Source organism: Gorilla gorilla, chromosome 4, assembly GCF_029281585.2.
Source record: "Gorilla gorilla gorilla isolate KB3781 chromosome 4, NHGRI_mGorGor1-v2.1_pri, whole genome shotgun sequence".
Classification (NCBI taxonomy): domain Eukaryota; kingdom Metazoa; phylum Chordata; class Mammalia; order Primates; family Hominidae; genus Gorilla; species Gorilla gorilla.
The window spans coordinates 81,135,038-81,162,671 of record NC_073228.2 but is presented as its reverse complement, the minus strand read 5'-3'; the positions used below and the strand labels follow the sequence as shown (position 1 = coordinate 81,162,671).

General features: G+C 54.7%; 1 protein-coding gene across 1 annotated transcript in view; it reads left to right on the top strand.

The window, feature by feature from the left end:
* Positions 1 to 22,720, top strand: part of LOC129533355 (GRB2-related adapter protein-like) — a 45,058-nt gene extending 22,338 nt beyond the window's left edge. The window contains exons 5-6 of the mRNA XM_055385964.2: positions 4,330 to 4,452; positions 22,573 to 22,720. Coding sequence (XP_055241939.1) covers positions 4,330 to 4,452; positions 22,573 to 22,630 — 181 coding nt within the window. The 3' untranslated portion in view covers positions 22,631 to 22,720. The remainder of the gene's footprint in view (positions 1 to 4,329; positions 4,453 to 22,572) is intronic.
* Positions 22,721 to 27,634: the final 4,914 nt, after the last annotated feature.

Sequence of the window (27,634 nt, the reverse complement as noted above, 5' to 3'; positions counted from 1 at the left end):
GTCCCGCGTGGTTGTGTGACATTGGGCAGGTTTCTGTGATCTTTCTGTCAATTAAGGGGGAGAGGGAGGGGGGGTGTGTGAAGAGGGAGAGAGACGAGAGAATCCGACCCAGGGCCACAAGCTGGAGCCAGTGCCCCAGGCCCCTGTAAGCCAATGGGACCATCCAGACATGCCAGAGGGCATGAACGGGAGCAATCCCCCTGGGCCAAGCTGTCAGGGAGGGGCCTTCAGGTGGAGGAAATGGCCTGGCAATGGCTGGAAGGCTGGCTGGCCTACAGCTGCTGAGAGGGTCGCATTTGCTCAGGCAGGGGAGAAAAGATGACAAAAGATCGCAGTGCCGGGCCAGGCCTGTCGAGGGGATGCCAGTGGTCGAGGCAAGACTCTAGCAGGGCAGTTGGGAGCCATGGAGGGTTTCAGCCTCCCATGCCTCTGGGGTCATCTCTGGCCATTTGTGTCTGGGACACAGCAGGGATGGGGTCAAGCCCCTGAGTAACCTGCCTGAAGTGATGCCCAGGTGTGTCCTCGACTAACCTCAGCACCTGCTTTGCTCCCCAAAATAACTGCAGGGAAACTCCAGCTCCATACCTGACTTAGCCCATAAAGGCCTCAGGTGTGGGGGCAGAGGGAGGGCTGGGGCCTCAGAAATTCAGAGGTAGGCCTCGTGCCTATGCCAGGCCCACTCCTTCCCTGGGCACCCCCTCTCACCCCTGCCAACCCCAGGAGCCCCTGGGGGAGGCACAATGTACGTACGCCAAGTGCTCCAGAGCCAGCCCCATCAGCAGGGGCCACAGCGGCAAGTGACCCAGCCTCACAGCCCGTGGGAGTCAGGGATGGCTTCCTAGAGGAAGGGTGTGGCCCGCTGGGCCTGGAAGTTCAAGTGGATGTCTGCCAGGGAAGGCAGAGACAAGCCTGGCAGGGGGATGTGTGGGGGGAGCAGCAAACACCCGCGTACGAGCAGCTCATGCATCCTCCCAAGGCCCTAGGAGCTGAGCACCACCATCGCCATCTTTGAGATAAGCAGACAGAGGCACGGAGAGGTTGAGTGCCCCCCCAGGATCTCACAGCTGGCACGAGGTGGAGCGGGACTGCAGCCGTGTGGCATGGCCCTGGGCTGGGACACCCTGGAGGACAGCGGGGAAGCTCATAAGAACAGCTGTGGGACTGGGAGAGTCCCAGGCCATGCACTTGCTATGCAATCTAGTGGGGTGTGGGGGCGTCTCTGCCCCATCTGGGCCTCGGTTTCCACATCAGTAAAACAGGAATGATGCGAGATGGCCACAAATGGAGTGACACTGGTGTGGGGGAAGGAGCCGGGCCCTGGAGTTTCAGGAAGTGCTTTCTTCTTGCCTCCATCTGTCAAGCCATGGTGGGGGCAGGGCTGGCAGGGGACGTGGGAACTCCTGGGAGGGTGTGATTGCGATGCTCTCTGAGGGCAACAGCCACCCACACACTGATGCCGCCTGAGGAGTTTTGTGGGTTCTTCGAAGAAACCTGCCCCCTCAGGAAACTCCCGCCCTGGGCCACGCTGGGCACTGTTCCAGGACGGAGCTGGGGGCTTCCTGGTGGAGAAGCTCTCTGCAGCTCCCCTCCCTGGTAACCCCAACCCTGGGCCCCCTACGCTCCCCTCCTGCTGCAGCCTGTGGCATTCACCTCTGGCCTTGAGACACCCAGGCTGGCTGGGCACCTGCCTTCAGGTCTCCAAACCCCAGAAGACCCAGGCTGAGCTCTCCGGATGGTTGCCCTGAGCCCTATACCCAGCGGCTACCTTCCCCACGTCCCCTCCCAGAAGGAAACTCGCTGGGACAGGGGCCGAGGGGCCCCCATTCGTTTGGGGGCAGCAGTGGTCTAGAATCTCATGTCTAGGAGTTCGGGTTTCTCCGGAAGCCGTCCCTGAGACACGAGCCTGATAACAAGGAATTTATATAACAGTGGAGAAGAGGACAGGGAAGTGGGGGAGCCAGTGGGGCAAACTGTTGGCGTCATCGCTGCTGGGGGTAACCGGAGCTCCATCTGGCTGGGGGCCAGGGCCAGCTGGAGACAGTACAGAATGCGCACCTAGGAGTCATCCCTCCGGAAGGCCAGGCGCTGGGGCGTCTACCCCTCTGCTCCATCAGTCACCACTGGGAGTCAGACTGTTCCTGGGAGCCTCAGCCTGCCCTGAACCCAGGCCAAATATGTCAATCACCAGAAAAAAAGCCCCGAGGTCTGTACTGAGCAGCCTTCATCCTGCCAAGGCCGGCGCCGGGACATGGCCAGGACACTAGCGGCATGTGCAGCACCGCACGCCTTCTGCACTCAGCCCCGAGGGCTCATCAACATCTGAAACAACAGGAAAAGCCCCGCCTGGCTTCCACCACCTGTGCCAAGCTCAGTCTGACTCAGGGAGAGGAGCATTTATGGAAGGAGTGAAGGGGAACATTCTGTCATGGTCCCACCATGAGACCTGTGGCTGCTCTGGGCCTCAGTTTCCCCATCCGAACAATAAAGGGGTCAGAGCCAAAGCTGGGCTAAAACACTGGAGTTAGGAAAGCCAGTCAGAGACCACGCAGCCCCTCCGATGGTGGGTGTTCTAGTCCTGCAGGCTGCTGTCACGGAATGCCATCCACTGGGTAGCTTATGAACAACAGACATTTGTTGCTCACTGTTCTGGAGTCTGAAGTTCAAGATCAAGGTGCCGGCAAATTCACGTCTGATGAGGCTACTTCCTGGTTCACAGACGGCTGTGTCTTTTAGCTGTGTCCTCACATGGCAGAGAGACAAGTGAGCTCTCTGGGGTCTCTTTCATAAGGGCACCAATCCCATTCATGGGGACTGCTAATCACCTCCCAATGACCCCACCTTTTACTGCTGTCACATGGGGGATTAGGTTTCAATATCTGAATTTTGGGGGACACAAAGTCAGCCTATAGCAGTGGCAAATTCCTGAAGAGGCCAGGGGCTACCAGGAGCTACCAGGAGCCACACAGCAAGATAAGCAGGACTGGAAAAGGAGTTTCACTCCCAGACCCTGGGGATCTTGCAAGAGTCTAAGCATTTACCAGGCAACTTCTGCATACCCAGTTCTGTTTGGTCAGCAGCAAAAGGAACTTGTGCCTGTGAAAAAAATTCAGGTGGCCTGAGACTGTGGAATGGATATTTCCTCACCATATCAAAGCTACTATTATTTTTGTCATGTTTTTATATTTTTGACTTAAGAAGTTTTTTTTTTTTTTTGCCGGGTGCGGTGGCTCACGCCTGTAATCCCAGTACTTTGGGAGGCTGCGGTGGGCGGATCACGAGGTCAGGAGATCAAAACCATCCTGGCTAACATGGTGAAACCCTGTCTCTACTAAAAATACGAATATATATATATTTATATTTATATATATATATTAGCCGGGGCGGTGGCACACACCTGTAGTCCCAGCTACTCGGGAGGCTGAGACAGGAGAATCACTTGAACCCAGGAGGCGGAGGTTGCAGTGAGCTGAGATCATGCCACCGCACTCCAACCTGGACGGCAGAACAAGACTCTATTTAAAAAAAAAAAGTGTTTGTTTGTTTGTTTGTTTGTTTTTGAGACGGAGTCTTGCTCTGTCACCCAGGCTGGAGGACAGTGGTGCGATCTCGGCTCACTGCAAGCACCGCCTCCTGGGTTCATGCCATTCTCCTGCCTCAGCCTCCCCAGCAGCTGGGACTACAGGTGCGTGCCGCCACGCTCGGCTAATTTTTTTGTATTTTTAGTAGAGACGGGGTTTCACCGTGTTAGCCAGGATGGTCTTGATCTCCTGACCTCGTGATCCTCCTGCCTCGGCCTCCCAAAGTGCTGGGATTACAGGCGGGAGCCACCGCGCCCGGCCAAAAGTATTTTTTTAAGGAATGGGGGTGGGAGGTTCTCTATTCCCCAGGCTGGTCTCAAAGTCTTGGCCTCAAGTGATCCTCCCATCTCAGCCTCCCGAGTAGCTGAACTACGGTCATGCACCACCGAGCCTGATTTATTTTTTGACTTTAAAGAATCTACCATCTCAAAGGGAAAGTTAGACTGAGGTTGGCTGGGGTGTGGCTCACTGGAGTGTGACTTTTCTGTTTCCATAAGGGTGTGTGTTTGCTGGCACGGTAGGAGAGGCTGGCCTCAGGAGCTAAAATGCTGGGATTGTGTTCCAGCTCCTGCCTGCCTCTGCTGTGTGACTGTGGGTGTATTGCTTCACCTCTCTGTGCCTCAGTTTTCCCATCTGTAAAATGGGTGCAATCACATCTCCCTCGTCTCAGACCTTGAACACCTGGCACGGGGTGGGAGGCTGGCTGAGAGCCTGGTCTCACACTGCCTTCACCGGCTCCCTCTCTCCACAGGTGGTACTCGGGCAGGATTTCCCGGCAGCTGGCCGAAGAGATTCTGATGAAGCGGAACCATCTGGGAGCCTTCCTGATCCGGGAGAGCGAGAGCTCCCCAGGGGAGTTCTCTGTGTCTGTGAAGTGAGCTCTGGCCCTTGGGGGTGTGTGCAGAGGAGGGTGGGCGGGGGGTGGGCAGCATTTGAGCTGAGCCTTGGGGCCCGGGACGGGCTCACGGAGTGAGGGTGGAGGAATGGCATCCCTGCAGAGGGAGCAGTCCGGGCAGAGGCCTTCCGGACACAGGCGGTGGTCTGGGCACCCCAGGGTGCAGCCCAGAGCAGTGGGGTGTGTTGGGAAAGCAGGGTCAGGCCAGCTGTGCAAGGCCTCAATGCCAGGCTGAAGGTCCAGGCTTCTACGAGTATAGGAGTATAGGAGCCATCATAGGTTCTTCATCAGGAGAGGGCGATGTCCAGGGTGGTGATGTGGCAAGAGACTGAGGGCAGGAGAGTGCTGAAACGCCCAGGGCAGGTGTCCAGGATGTGCTCCGCACAGGGTCCCACTCTATGTGATATAGTTGGGAAGGTGCACCCTGAGGCCAGGCTGCCTGGGCTCAAATGCTAGTTCTGCCACTTCCTGGCTGTGTGAGCTTGGGCAAGTCACTTACCTTCTCTGTGCCTGTTTCTTCACATGTAAAATAGGCTATTGCATGGAAGAAACAAGTTGGTATATTTAAAGCAATTAGAATAGTCCCTGGCATGGAGGCAGGGTGGCCGTGCTGGGGAACATCTGGCATTGTATTAGGGTGGCCCTCAGCTGTGGTGTGGCAGCCTCTGGGCAGCACAGAATCCAATCCTAAAGGGCCACCCTGGAGTGACTGAGGAATCCAGGCTGGAAAATAGCAGCAGGAATGGGGGTGGGGGTAGACAGGGTCAGGCTCCTAGTTAGTCTCTGTCCTTCCTACTCTTAGGCCTTGGTAGAATCTAGATGCATTAATTCAAGGAATATTTATTAATTATGTGCCATGTGCCAGGATGCTTTAGGGGCTGGGGAAACCAAATGGGAAAAAAAACAAAGTTGCTGCTGTCGTGGGTTTCAGTCTTTGTGAGTGAACAAGAAAACATGTTAATACAGAATGAACCAAGGTGGTCAGGAAAGGGCTCTCTGAGGAGGTGGCATTGCAGCAAAGATCTGAACTAGGAGGTGGAGGCTTCCCAGGTGCCCAGGAATGAGAGGACCTGGGAGGAGAGGCTTCTAGGAAGAGGGAATAGCATTTGCAAAGACCCTGAGGTGGGAATGTGATTGGGGCATGTAGGAGCCCAGAGGAGGTGACGTGGCTGGAGCAGAGTGAGCGAAGGGCAGGGGCTGGAGTTCCACCCACATCCAGTGATCACAGAGGGCCTGAAAGGAGGTCGGGTTTTCTCTCAGAGCAATAGGGAGCCATGGAGGGTCTTGAGCAGGGGAGAGATGTAATTGGACTCCATTTTTAGCAGATGACTGTGAGTGCTGTGAGGAGAAAGAACTGTTGGGGGAGAGCGTGGTGGCAGGGAGGCCCGTGGGGAGTCAGGAGGGAGATGATGGCCTCTGGGACTGTACGAGTAGGGGCTGATGAGGGGACACAGAGAAATGGTTGGGCCCAGGCATGGAGGTGTGCGGGGGGACCACCAGCAGTACCAGCTCTCAGGGCTGCTGTGGGCACAGAGCCCGGAACGGAGGAGGCGCTTACCATGCCAGCTCTTACTGCCACCAGTGGAGCTAGCACTGGGGTGGTAAAGAGGCCAGCCGGGAGGAAGGGATGAAGGAAGGGGTGGCCCCAGAGGAGGGCAGAGTGGCCTCTCATGATCTCCTAAAGGATGAAGGCCAGGTGTGGTGGCTCACGCCTGTAATCCCAGCAGTTCGGGAGGCCAAGGCGGGTGGATCACTTGAGGTCGGGAGTTTGAGACCAGCCTGGCCAACATGCTGAAACCCTGTCTCTACTAAAAATACAAAAATCAGCCAGGCACGGTGGCGCATGCCTGTAATCTCAGCTACTCGGGAGGTTGAGACATGAGAATCATTTGAACCCGGGAGGCAGAGGCTGCAGTGAGCCGAGATTGTGCCACCGCACTCCAGCCTGGGTGATGGAGTAAGACTCTGTCTCAAAAAATAAAAATAAAAATAAAGGACAAAGAAATACAGGCCTGGGTCGATAGCTAACACTGGGGCTGGGTGTGGAGATGCAAGCTTGATGGGGCTTGGAGTCAGGGGATCCCAAAGAAGCAGACAAAGGCAGACTCAGACAGGCTGGGCCAGGAGCCCATGAGGGCTCCTGCTGGGGGAAAAGCATTCCCACCCACCTGATGCCTTCCAGGCTCTGCCGGGTCCCTGTGACTCCCATGTGTTCAGCCGGCCTGTTTTGAAACAAGCTCAAGCTGTTCACTGTGTGGGATCAGCACGTCTGCTGCTAGCCCTGCAGGGTGGCGAGCTCCCCTGAGCCTGGAGGCACCCGCAAGGCATAGGAGCCTATGGTCAGGAAGGCGGCTCTAGGGGTGTGTTCGTCCATTTAGTGTTGTGATAAAGGAACACATGAGGCTGGGTAATTTATAAAGAAAAGGCGTTTATTTGACTTGGTGTTCTACAGGCTGTGTAGGAAGCATGGCACCGGCATGTGCCTCTGGTGAGGCCTCAGGAACCTTTTACGCGTGGTAAACGGGGAAGGGGATCCGGCGCATCACATGGCGAGACGGGGGCAAGTCGGGGAGGGAGGTGCCAGGCTCTTTTCAACAACCAGACCTCATTCATTACTGCAAAGAACCACTGATGAGGGTCTGTCCCATGACCCAAACACCCCCCACCAGGCCCCACTTCTAACACTGGGAGTCACGTTTCAATGTGAGATTTGGAGAGGACAAACATCCAAACCATATCAGGGAGGCAGATCCAGCGTCTCAGGGGTCACAGCCCCCCGCATTCACCCTGAGCCCGGGCCCCCAGTTGGTGGAACCAGCCATCAGCCTTGTTCCCTTCCCTTTTCTCCTGGGGGCAGGCTGGTGATCCTGAGGGGCAGCAACGCGCATGCCCCCTCTGAGCCTCTATTTCTCCATCTTAAAAATGCGAGTGCTGTCAGCATGTGCGTGTGTGCGCTTGTGTGTGCTGGGGGGTTACTGTGCGTTCTTGGCCCTGACTGCCCACCCCCGGGATGGTGTGGGCACCTGGAGCCTGGAGTCCCCGCGGGCTCACCCCCCCACCCCCCAGCCCAGCCCCCACTTCCCTGCAGCCCCGGGGAGCTGCGGCTCCTGCGGAGGCAGGACGTGGCAGTCTTCCAAGTGTCGGCTGTCCAGGGCCTGGTCATCTCCTGGGAATGGCGTCCGCCAGGCGGGCTGGCCTGGCTGAGTGGCTCCTGGAACCAACCCCAAAGCCCAAGGTCACCCAGCAAAGTGGGGGCACAGGGGACTCAAACTACTTCTGGAGCCCGAGTTGAGGGGGAGGGGCTGGCCCTCCCTCCGCCCTCCGGCTTCCTCCTCTAACAAATCACGCGGCCTCACTCTCCAAGTTAGCGCCCCAGTGTGCTGCCCCCTTCACGCGTCTCTCTGTAAGTGCAGCCACCTGCGCACACGCACATGATCAGACCTGAACACCCCAGCCTTGTGAGTTTGCTCGGCACGCATTTATTGAGCATCAGCTGTGTGAAAACCACAAGGCAGGACTGAAACAGGAGACAAACCAGAGGCATGTGAAGGGGAAATGGTCACAGCCTGGCCCAGGGGTCTCTATGATGAGCAAATGAATACATGAAATTCAATGACAGTGGATACATTCCACATAGTGAAGGCACCAGGGAGGAAGTGACATCTGAGTTGGGCTCTAAAGCATGAGTAGGAGTTTGGTGCACAAGGAGAGTAGATGATATGCCAGGCACAGGAAACAGCGTGAGTAGAGATCTAGAGGTGGGGAAGCGAGGGCTGTGTTTGGATAACAACGTGTTTTCTGACCAGGAGGGAAGATGGACAGTCTTAGGGAGCAGTTCTTGAGCAGGCGAGCCAGCACCGGTGTTTCCTGGGAAGGGATCTGGAAGCGACCCTCAGAGAAATCCTGGCCTGTGCCCCCCAACCCTTTGTCCAAGGCATACTGGCCAAGTGTGCCCAGGTCAAAACTGTCAGGAGCTTCCTGGGCTTGGCTGGCTGTGGGTTGTACACAGCACCAGCAGGTGGAGCCCTTGACCCTTGGCTTCTTCCTGCCTGGGCCCAGGCTCCTGGGTCCTGCTCCCATTCTGTCCATCATCTGTCATGGGGCCTCTCAGTGGTCCTTGGACAACCACCAAGCAGGGGTCAGAGTTGGAAGCTGAGACTCAAATGGGGCATGTGGCTAAGAGCATGGTATTTTGAGCAACAGTCAGCTCTGACACCTGCTAGCTGCTCGCTGTATAATCCTGGGCAAGTTACCCCTCTGAGCCTCAGTTTCCTCATTTATAAAATGGACAGCTATGTAACATGTTTTTCATGATGACTGGCACATGATAAGTGCCAGTTATCATAATTATATTAAGGCCCCAAGGACCGCACACCAAGCTGGGGAGGAATTAGGGAGCCCCTCCTGGCCTGGAATGCTGCCCCCCACCCCCTGCCCATGAATCCAACACTCTTAGAGAAGAGGCAGCAGCACAGCGAGTCAGGGAACCCAGATGCTGGGAAGCCGGGTGACCTGATGGCCACCTCGGAAAATGACAGCCTGGCAGATTTGTGTGTAAGAGCTCTTCCACCCTTGCTGGTTGGTACTTGGGAACTCTGATGGCACTATGCATGGCATCTCTGGCATACTCACACCAAGCCCTGTAAAGCTGTCAGAGGTAGGGTTTATGGGCCTCATGCTGCCTCCTAGAGCAACTGTGGCCATAGCTAGCTGCCCTTTATGAGTTTACAAAGGGCTGTCCCCCTCCTCCTCCAGGGAGCATGTCTGAGCTGGCGGGCAGCGGGCCAGGGGCCAAGGCTGGCGTGCAATGTCTGGGCTGCCTAACTTTTGCCCCACACTCCTATCCAAGCTACTGTGGACTCTTCTGCCATAAATGACAGTTTGTCTCCAAGTGACATATTTGCCTCCTTTCTAGCCAGAGGTACCCTGGAGTCAATGCACATGTGTTTGCCCTGCCCATCTGGTCACTGAATCCCTGCTGTGTGCCGGCCCTGTCCCAGGGCCTGGGGATTCAGCCAGCAACAAAATAGGGCAAAGCTCTCTGTCCCTCAAGTGCCCATGTGCTACTGGGTGACAGACAATAAGTGATTAGGAAATTGTATAAAATCTTACACAATGACCAAGGCTTTGGAGAAAATGAAGCAGGGAAGTGGTGGAGGGGGGGGTGCAATTTTAGGAGGAGGGGACTGGCTGCAGGCAAGGACGGGGAGGAAGTGAGGAGACCTGCCTGATCCCCAGAAGCCCAGCTTGCAGGTAAGGAAACTGAAGCCTGGAGAGATGCAGCAACTTCCCCAAGGTCACACAGCGAGGAACTTAGAGCTGGTGCCCACCTACCTCTGTGCCCTGACAGACCTGGTCTGTCCTCCACCCACCCTCCCTGAGCTCCAGAGACCCAGCAGGAGTCTGTCTGCACCAGTGTCCTGCCCCTCCCAAGCTCAGCTTGACTCTGGTTCCTGTCTGCTGCAGAACAGGTTGTTCCACCCCTCCTTTTCACAGATGGGCAAACTGAGGCCAGAGAGGGGCCATGCCTGATGGAGATCGCCCAGCAGGCAGTTAGCACCCAGGTGGGTCCACACGTCCACAAGCCCTGGTTGGGGTGGTGGAGGGGGTGTCCTAGGGCTCCTGCCCCCACCCCAGCCTTGTTTTTCCTCTCTCGGCTGACACTGTTACCTTTGCTGCTGCTGCTGCTGCTGCTGCCACCAGGCCAGAAAAACTCGCTGGGCAGGACTGGCTGCTGCCAGCATTAGGCCTGACTTGGTCCTTGGGGCTTTTCTGACAGCCCAGGGGTCAGCCTAGCCCCTTGTTCCCCTGGGTAGGTGGATGTAGGGGTCACACAAAGAGACAAAGATACTCATGATTGCTCAGTGAGAGACTCACACATAACAGTCACTCCACACAGTGGGAGACACACACAGACACACACACACAAGCATCCCAGGAATGCACACTCAGACACAATGGAGACGCTCTCACACCCCCGGCACTGCCCACTGAAGTGAACAGCTCCAGCAGCCTCTCCTCTCACCAACTCAGGCCCACAATCCCAGTGCCCCCTCCCTCCTCTGGCTCTGGGAGGCTCATGCAGCAGAGCTGGCTGCACTGGATCCAGCCCTCCCGGTTCCGGCGCCATCTGGACTCAGATTCAGTTCCTCCTGCAAGCTCTGAAGTTCCCACAGGCCTTGGGAAGGGGAGTGGAGAGGAGGTCTGGAGAGGCCCCAGAGGGTAGCCCCAGTCTGGGGGATTCTCAAATGCTTTGAGGCTCCACCTGGGCCTTGAAGGATGGCTAAGGTCAAGACTAGACAGAGAAAAGGGAAAAGGCATTATTTCTGGTGAGGGCCGTGAGCAAGAGCCCAGCCAGGCTAGGGAAAAGGGCCAGGCTGGGAGAGGGAGTGACAGCTGGGATGCTGGGCTGTGAGACGACAGAGACAGCACCGCTTGGCCTCAGGCAGGGGCTGGCTCAGCAGGAGGGGCTGCACCCAAGCCTCACTGTCCTCTGCTGTAAAGCAGGACATTTGGACCAGGTGGGAGAAGGGACAAGATTTGCCATTTACTGAGCACCTAGTATGTGCCACACACAGACTAGGTAGGGGCTGGCACATGCACGTTTCCCAGATTTGAGAATTCTCCAGTTCCCAGGTTGGAAAGCCCTAGAATCCCTGGGTCCCTGGCTCCCTTTCCCTTATCTCCTGTTCTCCACTCCCTGACTCTACTATATGATCAAAGAACTGCTCCAGATAACGTTCTATCTGCTCTAGATAAACTTTCCAAGTATCTAAAGATGAACTTCAAATACCATAAAATTCAAAGTTGTGGTCGTTTGGGTTTGAAATCATTTTCAAACCCACCACACCCTTTCTGTCCCCTCACCCAGAGGAGTGGGGCCACCTGTACGCAGGCCCCTCCTCGGGGCCAACAGGGAGTCAGGGCCTTCTGCCTGGGTACCCGGTGCCCCAGAGGTGGAGTCACTGGGATCCCTGTCTCCAGGCTTCTCGCCTGCCCAGCTGTGGGTCACCGTCACTCCACTGCTTGAAGCAGTGCTCCCCCCCAGGCACCACGGCCAAAGTTCAGTAAACCCTGGGCTGGTTAGCACGTGGCACTAGGGAGTCATGGGGCTCAGAGGCTGCCTCTTGGAAGCCTCTGGGAGGCTTCGGAAGGCCAGACAGGGCAGGAGACACACATCTGCCTGCACACCCACCTCCGCGTCATGAGCACATGGACACACATGTCCCACAGCTGGCAACACAAGTGGCTGAGTCACTGGGAACAAGGTCCTCTGACGGCACGTGAGCAGCTTTGTCTCAGATTTGGGGACCATTGCTCCACCTGTCGAGAGCCTCTGTTCTCATGGGGAGAACTAGCTCTCTTTCTGGCTGTGTGACCCTGAGGGCTGGATGCATCTTAGAGCAATGGGTTGGCCACCGGAGCCTGGGTTCGGGGTCAGAACACCTGGTGGGCTGCAATCCCAGTTCAGAACCAACAGAAGTGGGTTTCAAGAACAAAGCATCGCAATGAGGACCTAAGACCTGGAAAGTGATGCTCTGTTTGCTGAGTCCCAGCTAGACTGGACCTTCAGGGCCCACTCCTGCCTCCCTGCCTTTTTAGTGTCTCATATGCAAGTCATTTTGAGTAGCAAGTTACAAGAAGGCTATGAGAGGGGATGAGGGATCCAAGAAGGCCCTGACTGCGTGATGGGGTCTGATGCAGCTCTCACAGGATGCGCCATTTTACCTGGGCCTTGAGGCATGAGTAGGAGTTCAAGAAAAATTCCTTCCAGTTGGAGGAAATACTGTGTGCAAATGCCTGGAGGTGTATTTAGAAGTGGTTTGGGGCTGGGCGCGGTTGCTCACACCTGTAATCCTAGCACTTTGGGAGGCCGAGGTGGGCAGATCCCCCAAGGTCAGGAGTTTGAGACCAGCCAGGCCAACATGGTGAAACCCTGTCTCTACTAAAAATACAAAAATTAGCTAGGCGTTGTGGCAGGTGCCTGTAATCCCAGCTACTCGGAAGGCTTAGATGAGATAATCGCTTGAACCCAGGAGGCGGAGGCTGCAGTGAACCGAGATCGCGCCATTGCACTCCAGCCTGGGTGACAGAGCGAGACTCCGTCTCAAAAAAAAAAAAAAAAAGGGAGAAGTGGTTTGGACCCCTTGACTGTAATGGAGTAGGGGGAATCCCATTTTGCCCTATGCCTCATACAGACCAGAGGGTGGGAAACTTGAACACATCTTTATCTTAAATCTTTCATCTTAAAACATCAATAAGGAAGGAAGCCGCCCCAGGGATGACTGGTGGAGAAACTCAACCACAGGCAGGGATAGGACAGATGGCGCAGCAGATCTGGGCAGCTGGGGTGACAGACACCACCCTCTTGTTCAGGAGAACCATAGACCTGAAGGAACTCAGGCTGTGGGTGAACCCAAGCTTGCAAATGTATTGCAACCAAATTGTTTAACCAGATTTCAATTTACAACCCAGGAGAGGTGTGTGTGTGTGTGTGTGTGTGTGTGTGTGTGTGCGTGTGCGTGCATGTGTCCCATCAAGGCATCAAGTGCTTTGGACTGGTGGTTGGATCTCATTTAGCCCAAATGTGAACAAAAAGATCCCTAGCCTGTGGCTCAGGAGGCTGAGGGGCTATCTACCTCCCAGTGGCCATCCTGTGCCCCTACCCTGCCTCACCGGGCTCACAGGGCCCCAGGCTTTCCCAGCTATTAGCTCCGCCAGCCACCTGAACAGGTGCCCTCCCTCGGGGTCCTAAACTGTCTTCTTTCTGGTTGGGAGCTGGGACTGTTCTGTGTTCTCCCCACAGCCCCTAGCCCAGCCAGGTGGGCCTAGGGTGGCTCTGTTGGCAGCACCCACACAGCCCCCAGGGTCCCAGGCCTCTCAGCTCCCTTGCAAGGAGTGCACTATCGCCCACATTTGGCAGGCCAGGACGCAGAGGCCCAGAGAGGTGGGCTGGGGTGTAAGTCCAGGCAGGCTGGCTATGGAGCTGGGAAGGGTAGCTAAGGTTTGGCCAGGCAGAGAGGATGAGGCAGGGAGGGAGGGCCTCCTGGGGGGCACAGCCCAGGTAGCAACATGGCAAAGTAGAAATGGACTTGGAATGATGAGCTCTGGAACAATAGTAATATCATAATTGGAATAATTATTATTGCTATTGTTATGTGATAATAACCAATCAGGAGGACATTAGGCAACGTTTTACATGTATGAGCTCAAATGTGGCCCCAGCTCTGACCTTTCTTGCTGTTGTGGCTCTGGGCAGGTCGCGGCTGCACTCGGGGCTTCAGTTTCCCCACTGGGGCATGAGGATTTCAAGAAAAATTCCCTCTAGCTGGAGGACACTCTGTGTGCAAATGCCTGGAGGTGTGTTTAGAAATGGTTTGGACCCCTTGACTGGAATGGAGTAGGGGGAATCCTGTTTTGCCCTATGCCTCATACAGACCAGAGGGTGGGAACCTTGAACACATCTTTTTTTTTTTTTTTAGAGACAGAGTCTTGCTCTGTCGCCCAGGCTGGAGTGCAGTGGCGCGATTTTGGCTCACTGCAACCTCCACCTCCTGGGTTCATGCCATTCTCCCGCCTCAGCCTCTGGAGTAGCTGGGACTACAGGCGCCCGCCACCACGTCTGGCTAATATTTTTTTGTTTTTTAGTAGAGATGGGGTTTAGCCAGGATGGTCTCGATCTCCTGACCTCTTGATCCGCCCGCCTCGGCCTCCCAAAGTGCTGGAATTACAGGCGTGAGCCACCGCGCCCGGCCTTGAAAACATCTTTATCTGAAATCTTTCATCTTAAAACATCAATAAAGCAGCAAGCTGCCCCAGGGATGACTGGTGGAGAACCTGAAACATAGGGCCCAATTTGCTCCTCCTGGGCCGTGAGGCAGGCCAGCCACCCCCGAAGCACAGCGGGGCAGCGCTGCAGTCATGTCTGCCATGATCTTGACCCACAGCTGCACCGCCTCCAGTCCCAGCCCCACAAGGCCTGTCCTGGGTGGACACGCCGAGTGTGAGAGGTTCCAGTTAGTTCCTCTGCCCAGTCCCAGCCAGGACAGGCTCTGCCTCTGGCCAGTTTGAAACAGCAGGCTCGGCCGGGCGCGGTGGCTCACACCTGTAATCCCAGCACTTTGGGAGGCTGAGGCGGGTGGATCACGAGGTCAGGAGATCGAGACCATCCTGGCTAACACGGTGAAACCCCGTCTCTACTAAAAATACAAAAAAAATTAGCCGGGCGCGGTGGTGGGCGCCTGTAGTCCCAGCTACTCGGGAGGCTGAGGCAGGAGAATGGCGTGAAAATGGGAGGCGGAGCTTGCAGTGAGCCGAGATAGCGCCATTGCACTCTAGCCTGGGTGACAGAGCGAGACTCTGCCTCAAAAAAAAAAAAAAAAAAAAAGAAAAGAAAAAAGAGCAGGCTCTCTCCTCTGCTGGGCTAGAAGTTACTTGGGGCAATTTGGCGGTAGTGGGCTGGCTGGAAGGCTGGGCACAGATGGGAAATGAGAGAGAAAAATCCGTGGCTGGGCGCGGTAGCTCACGCCTATAATCCCAGCACTTTGGGAGGCCGAGGAGGGTGGATCACAAGGTCAGGAATTTGAGACCATCCTGGCCAAGATGGTGAAACCCCGTCTCTACTAAAAATACCAAAAAGTTAGCCGGGCGTGGTGGCGGGCACCTGTAATCCCAGCTACTCAGGAGGCTGAGGCAGAGAATTGCTTGAATCTGGGAGGCAGAGGTTGCAGTGAGCTGAGATCGTGCCACTGCACTCCAGCCTGGGCAACAGAGCAAGACTCCGTCTCAAAAAAAAAAAAAAAAAAGATACCATCCACTCAATATCTAGTCTCTGATCTTATGGCACATTTCTGTTCCATTAATCTTTAGGTTTTTTCCCAAAGTGGTGAAGATTCCAAACAAAAATGGGCCATTTAGAAAACGTTTTCAGGCTGGTCGCCGTGGCTTATGCCTATAATCCCAGCACTTTGGGAGGCCGAGGTGGCTGGATCACAAGGTCAGGAGTTCGAGACCAGCCTGGCCAACATTATGAAAACCTGTCTCTACTAAAGACACAAAAAACTACTGGGTGTGGTGGTGCACGCCTGTAATCCCAGCTACTCGGGAGGCTGAAGCAGGAGAATCACTTGAACCTGGGAGGCAGAAGTTGCAGTGAGCTGAGATCACACCATTGCACTCTAGCCTGGGTGACAGGGTGAGACTCTGTCTCAAAAGAAAAAAAAAAAATGTTTTTGGCTGGGCACAGTGGCTCATGCCTGTAATCCCAATCCCAGCACTTTGGGAGGCCGACCGAGGTGGGTGGATCACTTGAGGTCAGGAGTTTGAGACCAGCCTGGCCAACATGGCGAAACCCCGTCTCTACTAAAAATACAAAAATTAGCCAGGCGTGGTGGTGCACACCTGTAGTCCCAGCTACTCGGGAGGCTGAGGCAGGAGAATCCCATGAACCCGGGAGGCAGAGGTTGCAGTAAGCCAAGATCACGCCACTGCACTCCAGCCTGGACAACAGAGCAAGACTCCGTCTCAAAAAAAAAAAAAAGTTTTCTTCAAATTGTCAAATTCTGACTTGAAATAGTTATCATAAGCTGAGCCTGGTGGTTCACACCTGTAATCCCAGCACTTTGGGAGACTGAGGTGGGAGAATCGCTTGGGTCCAGTAGCGAGACCTTGTCTCAAAAACAAATCAAACAAACAAAACACAAAAACACAACAACAAAAAGCAAACAACACCCCCCCCCCCCCACCCAAAGAAAAAGAAATGGTAACTACATGGACTAAACATTTCACATGCATTGTTTTAGTAAACAGACACAACCTTGGCTTCAGGTCTTTTTTGTTTTCTGTCACCCAGGCTGGAGTGCAGTGGTGTGATCTTGGCTCACTGCAACCTCTGCCTCCCAGGTTCAGTGATTCTCCTGCCTCAGCCTCCCGAGTAGCTGGGATTACAGGCATGTGCCGCCATGCCCAGCTACTTTTTTGTATTTTTAGTGGAGATGGGGTTTCACCATGTTGGCCAGGCTGGTCTCAAACTCCTGACCTCAAGTGATCCACCCACCTTGGCCTCCCAAAGTGCTGGGATTACAGGCGTGAGCCACCACTCCCGGCCCCTAATTTTTGTATTTTTAGTAGAGATGGGGTTTCACCATGTTGGCCAGGCTGGTCTCAAACTCCTGACCTCAAGTGATCCACCCACCTTGGCCTCCCAAAGTGCTGGGATTACAGGTGTGAGCCACCACTCCCGTCCCCTGATTTTTGTATTTTTAGTAGAGATGGGGTTTCGCCACATTGGCCAGGCTGGTCTCGAACTTCTGACCTCAGGTGATCCACCCACCTCGGTCTCCCAAAGTGCTGGGATTACAGGCGTGAGCCCCTGTACCCAACCTCATTCTTAAAGCCTTCCTATATTTAACCAGTCCCCAGCAGATGACGTACATTATACCCTGCATTCTGTTTCTCATATATGTTCTTGCGCAAATTTAACTGCAGGGTAAGTTTCTAGAAGGGAAATTCCATAGTCTAGACTAAAGGTTACTGGTAGGCCAGGTATCTCAACCTATATTTGGTTCTCAGATCCAAAGGTAGGATTTAAAGAACAAAACTGCTTCATGTTCAGTGGGGTTTCACATGCCAGCTGCAGGTGAGAGCTCTGGGGATTTGCATGCTGTCAGCCAACACCCTAGCCACCTGGAGAGGTCCTCTGTTGAATTAACCGCCCAGCATCTGTCCACCCTGTGGACCACCCACAGCAGTGTTGCCTTCAAAAACTTGCCTGCTGGTCGGGCACAGTAGCTCATGCCTGTAATCCCAGCACTTTGGGAGGCCGAGGCAGGCGGATCACATGAGATCAGGAGTTCAAGACTAGCCTGGCCAACATGGTGAAACCCTGTCTCTACTAAAAATACAAAAATTAGCAGGGCATGGTGGTACACGCCTGTAGTCCCAGCTACTTGGGAGGCTGAGGCAGGAGAATCCCTTGAACGTGGGAGGCAGAGGTTGCAGTGCACCGAGATGACGCCACTGTACTCCAGCCTGGGTGACAGAGCGAGAATCCACCTCAAAAAACAAACAGGCCGGGCGCGGTGGCTCACGCCTGTAATCCCAGAACTTTGGGAGGCCAAGGCAGGTGGAGTACGAGGTCAGATCGAGCCCATCCTGGCTAAGACAGTGAAACCCTGTCTCTATACAAATACAAAAAATTAGCCGGGTGTGGTGGCGGGCGCCTGTAGTCCCAGCTACTCGGGAGGCTAAGGCAGGAGAATGGCATGAACCCGGGAGGCGGAGTTTGCAGTGAGCCAAGATCGCGCCACTGCACTCCAGCCTGGGTGATAGAGCGAGACTCTGTCTCAAAAACAAACAAACAAACAAACAAAAAACTTGCCTGTTAATTCTCATTTCTGAGATCCTGGAGCTACCTTGGGTGGTGGCCTGTCCAAGCCTGGCCTTTGTTTTGTTTTGTTTATTTGTTTTGAGACAGTCTTGTTCTGTTACCCAGGCTGGAGTGCAGCGGCATGATCATGGCTCACTGCAGCCTCAAACTCCTGGGCTCAAGCGATCCTCCCACCTCAGCCTCCCAAGTCTTTGGGATTATAGGCGTGAGCCACCGTGCTGGCTTGCCTTTGGTTCTCTGAACTACTCCACTTCTTTCCACTAAATCTACCCCCCTCTATTTTCCCCTTTGGTTAATCAGAATCCATATCTTTTGCTCCAGATCAAAGAACCCTACCCGATGATCCCTTCTCCATTCACAAAATCAATAACATACTCAAAATCAATAAACAGCTGACCGAGCACAGTGGCTCACGCCTGTAATCCCAGCACTTTCGGAGGCAGAGGTGGGCGGATCACAAGGTCAGGAGCTCGAGTCCAGACTGACCAACATGGTGAAACCCCGTCTCTACTTAAAAAATACAAAAATTAGCTGGGCGTGGTGGTGTGCACCTGTAATCCCAGCTACTTGGGAGGCTGAGGCAGAAGAATTGCTTGAACCCGGGAGCCCGAGATTGCAGTGAGCTGATATCATGCCACTGCACTCCAGCCTGGGTGACAGAACGAGACTCCGTCTCAAAAAAAAAAAAAAAAAAAGAATGTGGCCGGGTGCGGTGGCTCACGCCTGTAATCCCAGCACTTTGGGAGGCCGAGGCAGGTGGATCACCAGGTCAGGAGTTCGAGACCAGCCTGGCCAATTTGGTGAAACCCCATCTCTACTAAAAAATACAAAAATTAGCCAGGCATGGTGATGGGCGCCTGTCCCAGGCTGTTTTTATGTTATGTGGGGATGAGGCACTGACCCTGTGGGCCGGGATCTCTCTGGGGACGCTTCCCTTGCTTTGTGTCTACACTCCTTAAGGCAAGCTACTTGGGAGGCTGAGGCAGGAGAATCACTTAAACCCGGGAGGCGGAGGTTGCAGTGAGCTGAGATCGCGCCACTGCACTGCAGCCTGGGCGACACAGCAAGAATCCATCTCAAAAAAAAAAAAAAAAAAGTAACAAGACTCTTAACAGCTGTGGAGATCTGTGCCTATTCTGAGTGCTTCTCCACTACTTCCTGATACTGATTTAGCTCTGTGTATATATTTGTTGAAGTAACGCTTAGATCTTAGTTGTATTCATCCAGTGCCCTCCCAGTCATGTTTTGTGTGGAATAGCAAATCACTTTCTGCTTGTATTCCAAAAATGTTGCAGAAAGACTTGCCACCCTGCTGGGGACTGTCCCTGCCCCCTGACCACTTCTGGCCTGCCTTACACTCGATTATTTTGGGCAAAAAGTGCAAATCAAGACTGAGATGTCAGGCCAGGTGCAGTGGCTCATGCCTGTAATCCCAACACTTTGGGAGCCGATGGATCACTCAAGCCCAGGAGTTCAAGACCAGTCTGAGTAACATGGCGAAAAAAACCTGTCTTTACAAAAAGTACAATAATTAGTGAGGCGTGATGGCATGCGCACACCTGCAGTCTCAGCTTCTCGGGATAGTCACAGCTACTTGGGAGGCTGAGGTGGGAGGATCACCTGAGGCCAGGGACACAGGTACATCAAGGCTGCAGTGGGCTGTGATCACACCACTGCACTCCAGCCTGAGTAACAGAGTAATACCCTGTTTCAAAAAAAAAAAAAAGAAAGAAAGAAAAAAACAAAGAAAAAAAACAAAAAGGAAAAGGAAAAAGAAAGAGAGAGAGAGAGAGATAATCCAGGACTCTTTTTTGAAGGGAGAGGGAAACAGGACTGTCTGACACGCGGGAAAATTGCTTGAATTCTCCAGCTTTCCCATTTGGATGCTTTTCTCTTTGCGTGAACATAGCCATAAGCTGGCTCGTTATAGAGGCATAGGCAGTGGTTGAAAATACAGGTCCTAGCAACAAGGAAGTCTGGGTTTGAATCCAGACTCAGCCACTTTCCAGCTGTGTGACCTGGGAGAAGTCACTGTTCCTCTCTGAGCCTGGAGCTACCTGCATCACTACCCTGAACTGATGAATGGAAAGCACTTGGTACAAAATCCAGCACATACTTGGCACACATAACTCACAGCTCAGTGTAATTAGAAGAATGCCAGGAGGAGTGGCCTGCACGCTGGAAGGGGCTCTAGACAAGGCTGACCATCAGGATCCACTGGTTGGTCCAGAGATCTCGGAACAGACTGGTTCTCCCCGCCGCTTCTGCCTCCCACTCACCTCCACTCGTTCATGCAACTGTAGTTTTCTTAGCCCCTGAAACTGGGTTGGGGCTGCCGCAGGGGCCATCAGGCTGTGAGGGAGGCTGACGCAGACACAGTAGGTAAGAGGCCAAGATGTACAGTCCTGAAAGAGGGCAGGAGGCTGGTGACTCAGTGGGTGAGAAAATGCAAAGGCTGGGGCTATCTTAGCCCAGAAAAGGACAAATTTTTTTTCCCCAAATTATTTTCCTTCTTTTGTCTCTTTCTCCCCTCCCTCTCTCGCTCCTTCCTGCTTTTCTTCCTTTCCCTCCATTACTTTCTTTAATCCAAAGGAAATTTAAGTGGAGGACATAAAAGCATATGCTGTTATTAATTTTTGCAAATGTCCTTAACTGAGAGGCACTGAGCAGAAAGAAGGACACAATTGCATCTCCATTATCTTCATCTGGGCCACCAGATACCAGCCACCCACTCTCTCAGACAATGGCAGAAAGGACAAGCCAGCCCCCAGGGACCCGGCCCTGCCAGCTTACCTGTTGGCACACCTCCCCTGAGCACTGCAGCCTCACCAACTGTCTGGGGTCCCTGAGACTGCCTGCTCACACTCACCTCTGAGCCTTCCTGTCTGCTGTTCCCTCTGCCTGGAACATCCTCTCCACTCCCCCTTAGACCCCCTCTAGCAGCTGTCCTGGCTGACTGCTAATTGGCTTTAGGATTCACGGAGGCATCCTGCCTTGGGTGCCTTCTTTGATGGCCACAGATCAAGTCAGGGGTCTTCTCTGGCTGCTTATCTTCATAGCACCTGCTCCCGGATGTGACAGACAGCTTCAGTTTCGTCACCCTGTGGTCCAGCAGCTTTCTGAGGGAGGGCTGGGACCAGCTCTCATTTACCTGTGTCTCTCACCCCTGCAGGGTTCTGGCCACAGCAAGCAATGCCTAAGCACATATTTGTGGAGTAAAGGTATAAAAGACAAGGCATCCCAGATGGGCGTGGTGGCTCAATCCTAGCACTTGGAGAGTCTGAGATGGGAGGATCACTTGAGGGCAAGAGTTTCAGACCAGCCTGGGCAACCCAATGAGACCCCACCTCTACAAAAAAAACATATTTTTGTTGGTTTGTTTGTTGTTTTTTAATTAGCCAGGCGTACTGGTGTGCACCTGTAATCTCAGCTACTTGAGAGGCTGAGGTGGGAGGATCAGTTAAGCCCAGGAGGTTGAGGCTGCAGTGAGTTATCATCCCACCACTGCACTTCAGCCTGGGCAATGGGGCAACACCCTGTCTCAAAAAGAAAAAAAAAAAAAAAAAAAAAAAAGGCAAGACATCCCTGGAGGAAGCCACTCTGTAGACCACAGGCTAACAGAGCATGGTTGAGCAGGGAGGAGTTGGGAGCTGCACCCAGCACCTCACACAATGTTATCATGGAGCTGAGGACAGAGCAGGTTCCAGAGCTGGGTTTGAGTCCCAGCTCCTCCGATGATGATATGACACCCCAGACATGTGCAGGGATGTCCTCTAAGCCTCAGCTTCCTCACTGCAATTTGGGGCTCTGTCTCTTTCTGGCAGGGAGTTATTGGGAAGACCAAATGAGATCATGTCCCCCTCCCAAGCCCTGCAAGGCCTTTGCGTCACAGTTAGAATGAAGCCTATATATAGCCCTGTCCACTCGCAGCCTGCCTCCCTTCCCCATTCGCACCCTTACACACGGAGCCCCCTCCAACCTCCCCCCGACACATACTGAGCCCTGTGCTCTTCCCTCTGCCCAAATGGCCCTTCCCTCAGACATCTAGATGTCCATCCTCCTTCCCTCAGTCTGCCTCTCGGAGCAGTCTTCCTGACCACTACAACGATGCCTCCCCAACCCCGGCCTGCGTCACTCCCCACGCCCACCCTGCTTTGCAGCATCGCTCCCTGGCTGACATTACATCATGCATTTATTTCTTTGCTTATTGTCTCCCTCCCCTCCATGAGGGCAGGAACCTTCATCTGTCTTGTTGACAGCAGCATCCCTAGAACCTAGCTCAGGCCTGACTCACAGTGTGTGCTCAGTCCACATTTGGGAAACCAATGGAGAGATGAATGGCACAGAGATGCGCTCAGGAACCCAGTTCCCTGACCTCCCATCCAGGCTGCACCCCTCAGGAGTCTAGGTTCCTGCTGATTGGTAGAGTTCAGGACCCAGGGCTGGAAAGTGTCCACCCACAGGGCAGATGGGCCAAGGCCATGTGCTCAAGGTGTGCAGGGCTAGGAGAGGGGGTCAGCCCCAGCTCCCATGTGAGGGGCATGTGCCTTGCCTTGCCCCTGCTTTGGCTAGAGGGTACCCTGTTCACCAGAGATGAGCCTAGGCTCTCCCCGGGCCTGGCTCTGGCTTTACCCCAGAGCCCTCCAACTCGCAGACCTCCAGGCAAGGAGGGCTGGGGACCCACCTGTCCCAGCCATTTGCCTTTTCTCCAGTAACAGAGCCCAGAGGGGTCCCTGCCTGGGCCCAAAATCACACAGCAGATTGGGGTAGAGCCGGAGAGGACCCGAGACTCCTGTGCCAGCCTGGGCATCCCCTCCACTGCCAGGGAAGGACTGCATCCAAGTCGCATCCGTACCCAGGCCGAGGTGTCCGAGGCCCACGCTGAAATCCGGTTGCTGCTGCAGAGACCAAGTTTCCAAGGCCTCGTCAAGTGGGCTGTGCCAGATGATCCCCAGGTCTGTCATTGGCTGCTCTTCGGCTCGGACACACCAAACCTCACCAAGCACTTCCATTTCTGAGGGAATAGAGGTTGTGGCTTCCGTCAAGCACCCATTTACCCCACCCTCCTCCTCCTCTTCCTGCAAACTTGAGTCACAGCTGCCCTGCTGGGCTCAGGCCCCAGGGATGTCTGAGTCAGCCTGGCTGGGGTTCCAGTCCTGACACCGCCCTTACCAGCTGGGAGACTCCGGGAACCTCCAACCCTGCTGAGCCTCCACTTCGACATCCGTGAAACAGCCATGAATAAGCAGGTCTCAAAGGTCGACTCCTGTATGAGGGACACAGCATGCAGTAGGTGCCCAATAATAACAGCAGCACCCACCTGGAGCCCCTTATAGCAGCCCTTCTCCTCTGCACTTCCACATGGCATCTCATTTAACCTTCACCACAACCCAACTAGGAAGGCACCATCATTATCCCATTTTACTGATGAAGAAACTGAGGCCCAGGAAGGTGAATTTACCAGCCAGCTCACAAATGGACTAGTAGATGGTAGTTTGTGGATTGGAGCCCAGAGGCTGTGCTCCTGCCCACACCCTCTCAAATGAGGGCTATAAAATAACACTCTAAGAGCTCTTCCTACGTGCCTGGCAGTGTACTAAGAATTTGAGTCTTCAGTACGTTCAATCTTCACAACAGCCCTATCAGGTGGGGGTTATGAGGAGCCACCATTTTACAGATGGGTAAGTCAAGACACAGAGAGAGGATGTGGCTTGCCACAGACCACATGGCTGGTGAGCATAGGAGCCAAGATTCCAACCCGTTTCCCATGCTGGCCAAGAGTAACACTCCTGCTTCTTCATTTCTCCGAAAGAAGCCATGCTGTCTCCATCCCTGGCTGTGACTTGGGCTGCTTGTCCCTTCTCTGCCCACCCCCCCACCCCCAGGGCTGTGCTGGGGAGAGAAGGTGGTTCCTGGAGCCCTCTAGCCTCTGAAAAGCATGGCAGTGGCGCAATGTAGAGGATGGGCTTAAAGCCAAAGAAACACAGCTTCTTTTGTTGTTGTTGTTGTTTGGGTTTTTGTTTTTGTTTTGTTTTGAGACAGAGTCTCACTCTGTCCCGAGAGTGCAGTGGTGTGATCCTGGCTCTCTGCAAGCTCTGCCTCCTGGGTTCACGCCATTCTCCTGCCTCAGCCTCCCGAGTAGCTGAGACTACAGGCACCTGCCACCAAGCTCAGCTAATTTTTTGTATTTTTAGTAGAGACAGGGTTTCACCATGTTAGCCAGGATGGTCTCGATCTCCTGACCTCATGATCCACCCACCTCGGCCTCCCAAAGTGCTGGGATTACAGGCATGAGCCACTGTGCCCAGTCTTTTTTTTTTTTTTTTTTTTTTAAGACGGAGTCTTGCTCCGTTGCCCAGGCTGGATGCAGTGGCACGATCTCGGCTCACTGCAACCTCCACCTCCTGGGTTCAAGCAGTTCTCCTGCCTCAGCCTCCCGAGTAGCTTGGATTACAGGCGTGTGCCACCACGCCTGGCTAATTTTTGTATGTTTAGGGTTTTGCCATCTTGGCCAGGCCAGTCTCGAACTCCTGACTTCAGGTGATCTGCTCACCTCGGCCTCCCAAAGTGCTGAGATTACAGGCGTGAGCCACCACGCCTGGCCAAGAAACATGGGTTCTAATCCCAATGCCCCCGCTTCCTAGCTATGGGACCTTGATTTGAGTCCTGTACCATGCCTCAGTTTCCCCACTTATAAAAAGAGGTTACTAAAAAGGATGCTTCACTCAAGGGTGTGAAGACCCAGTGAATGAAGTGTTAATAAGAGCTCCACGTATAGCGATGCTGCTGTTCAGCTGCACCAGGGTGGACTCCCTTGACTTGCTGGGAGTTACAGTGAGGAAGGAACGACCATTAAACCTGCAGGTCTTTCCAGAGAAAGTGCGTTTCCTAAAACCAAATCCTGCCCTTGCTCCAAAACTGTCAGTGGTGGTTTCCCATGACCACGCCACAGTCCCAGGGTCTCCCCTGGCCTTCAAGGCTGGCATAGTCTGACCCTGCCAACGTCCCTAGTGCCACCATCTGTCAGCCCCTCCTTGCTCCTGCTCCTGGTCTGCACATGCTGTTCTCTTTGCCAAGAATGCCATTTCCCCAGCCCCCTGGTCCCGATGGGGAACACCTCCTCATCCTTCAAAGCCAAGCTGGAAGGGAACATCTTTGGAGATGCCGCTTGACCTCCCAGGCAGAAGGGGTCATTCTCCCTGGAGATGTGGTCACGTCATTAACCACACTGGGTTAGAATCATCAGAAGCTGTTCCTGCCTCTTCCATCAAGCAAGGGGCTCTGGAGGCCAGAAAATGCCTATGAATCATGCCCACATCCCCAGAGCCCAGCATGGGGCAGGCTCAGGTTAGGTCAATCGTGTTTGAAGACTGAATAAATGAATGTCTTCATTTGCTACCCTCAGAAGCCCAGTCTGGAAAAAAATTCCAGTGCAAGGTTTTTGGCTTGAATGAGATCCCAAGAATCACCTTTAGGTTGTCAGGAAAACGATACAGGGAAGGGAAGGAGCCAACAAAGGGTATGGGAATGAGCACATAACGCTATGGACAGTTGGGGAACCTTGGGCGATAGCACTTTACAGCCTACTCTAGCACTACGGTGGCCTTCTGGGGCAGGGGCCAGCAGGCTGCAGCTGCTGGATGAAGCCCCCAGGCAGAGTCGCTGGTCCTCAGGTGCTCAAGCTTAGCTGGAAGCCTTCAGGTTGCTGTGCAATGGAATAGTGAGTACCCAGAGGATGTGTGCATGTGTTACAGTGAGTGAGTGAATGAACGAATGAATGGAGAATCAAGAAAAGAGCCGCGTATCTTCAGTCATTGAGCAGACACAGGCCTTCTGCTGTGTGGCCCTGGACGAGCCATCATGCCTCTCTGACCCTGGTTTCCTCTTCTATAAAGCAGGAATGCTAGCCCAGCCTCCCAGGAGATAAAGGGTGGGAGGTCCCCAGAGAGTGAGAAGGGTTCCACCTGGGCTCCCAGACTCAATCTCAGCTCCAGGAAGCAGGACATGGCCCCAATGAGGGCTCTCTGTGGGTGAAGAAGCCACAGAAGGCAGGCACAGTGCCCCGGTTGGAACCACAGGGGCCCCGAAGCAACCACATCATGGCCACCACAGCCTCCACCATCCCACAGCAATTTCCGCTGCTGCCTCTCCCAGGGCAAGATCTCCCACCAGTGGCTGGCTGTCCCCTCTGCCAGCACCTGCCCCGGGTGGGCCCTGCAGCATGGCCATGGCTGCTGCAAGGCAGGCTGGCAGCTGCTCCTGTGTGCAGCAGCGTGTCTGCTTTGAAAAGCCACAGAGACTCCTGTGGTTAGGGGCTCATGTTACAGTAGCACACGTTCGAATCCCAGTTCTACTACTTGTGACTGTGGGAAAGTAATTTCACCCCAGTCCTCTCTGGTCTCACTGATCAAATGGAACTAACATTCTATTGTCCCCTCTGGTGGTCTCAACTCCAGCAGTTTGTGAGATGGTTGCCTTCACTGTTTTCCCTACTGCAAAACCCATAAGGACACAGTTATCTTGCCTCCTGCCCCAACCCCAGGGTCTTGAACACAGTAAGTGCTCGATAAATGCTTGGTAAATACATGAATTATTGTCTGACCCGCCTTGCTCTTCCAGTCCAAACTTAAATGTCGCCTCCTCCAGGCAGCTTTCCCTGATTCCTTTCCTGAGTTCCCAGAATCTCTTCCAACTCCTTTAACCTCTTTCCTGCAGCTGCCTGGCCTACTGGGTGTGGCTGCCAGTTATCGGACCCCGCACCCTCCACCTACCTTTCCCCAGGTTTGCGCGGGGCCTGCCGGCCTGCCCGCCCCGAGGGAATGAAGGGCTGGAAGGAAGGGGAGGGAGAAAGGAGGCGGCGCAGATACATCCAGAAGGGGAGGCGGCGGGGGATTCTCGAAGGCCCGGCCAAGACCCGCAGCCTCAGCAAGCCAAGATGCGAGCAGGGGCCCGGCCGGAAGGAGGCGGGGGAGGGGCGGCCAGGGAGCTGGACGCTAGCGGGCGGACGGGCGGGGGCGGCGGGGGTGGCGGGAGGGTTGGGGGCGGGGGCCTGGTATTTCCTGAGGCCCTTCAGGAAATGCTCTGGGCCGCCCCTGGGCGGGATCGGCGGTGGGATGGGCCTGGGAGGGATCCACAGGCTCCTTCCCTGCGCTGCCCTAGACTCTCTGGCGCGCTGTCTCTGCGGGCCCTCTTCCCCGTCGAGGAGGCGCTGCTCAAGCCCCATTTCACGGAGGAAGAAACCAAGACTCAGAGAGGGCCCCCGGGGTCACAGTCTCTCTCTCCTGCACAGTTCTGCGGCTGCGCCAGCGCCGGCCCGCTCCCTCCACGTCCCCGGCCCCTGTCAGGGCTGCGGCAGCCGCAGAACCCCCGGGCCGGGCTCCCTATGGCAGGGCCAGGGCGGAGGACTGGGAGACGGGGCGGGAAGGCGAGGCGGGGCCCGGCGTATCCCACGCACAGACCGCGCAGCGCGCGCAGCCCTGGCCCTCAGGGAGAGCAGTGCTGGCTGCCCTGCCGCGGACCGTCCTCCCCTGCCTCGGCCCGGACACGGCCAGGCAGGACCCCGCGACACGTCAGACGCCCCACCTCACACTCGGGACCCTGAGACACTCATTGTTCACCAAACGACTCGCCCCCTCCTCCGCTGACGGAGTCAGTCCATCGGGACTGGATGGGCTCCGTGTGCTCGAGTTCAAATCCTGCCTCACCACCTGCTGGCTGGCGCTTTTCTTGTCTAAGAAGAGCACCGCAGTTCCCTCTGTGTGGTGGGGATAACAG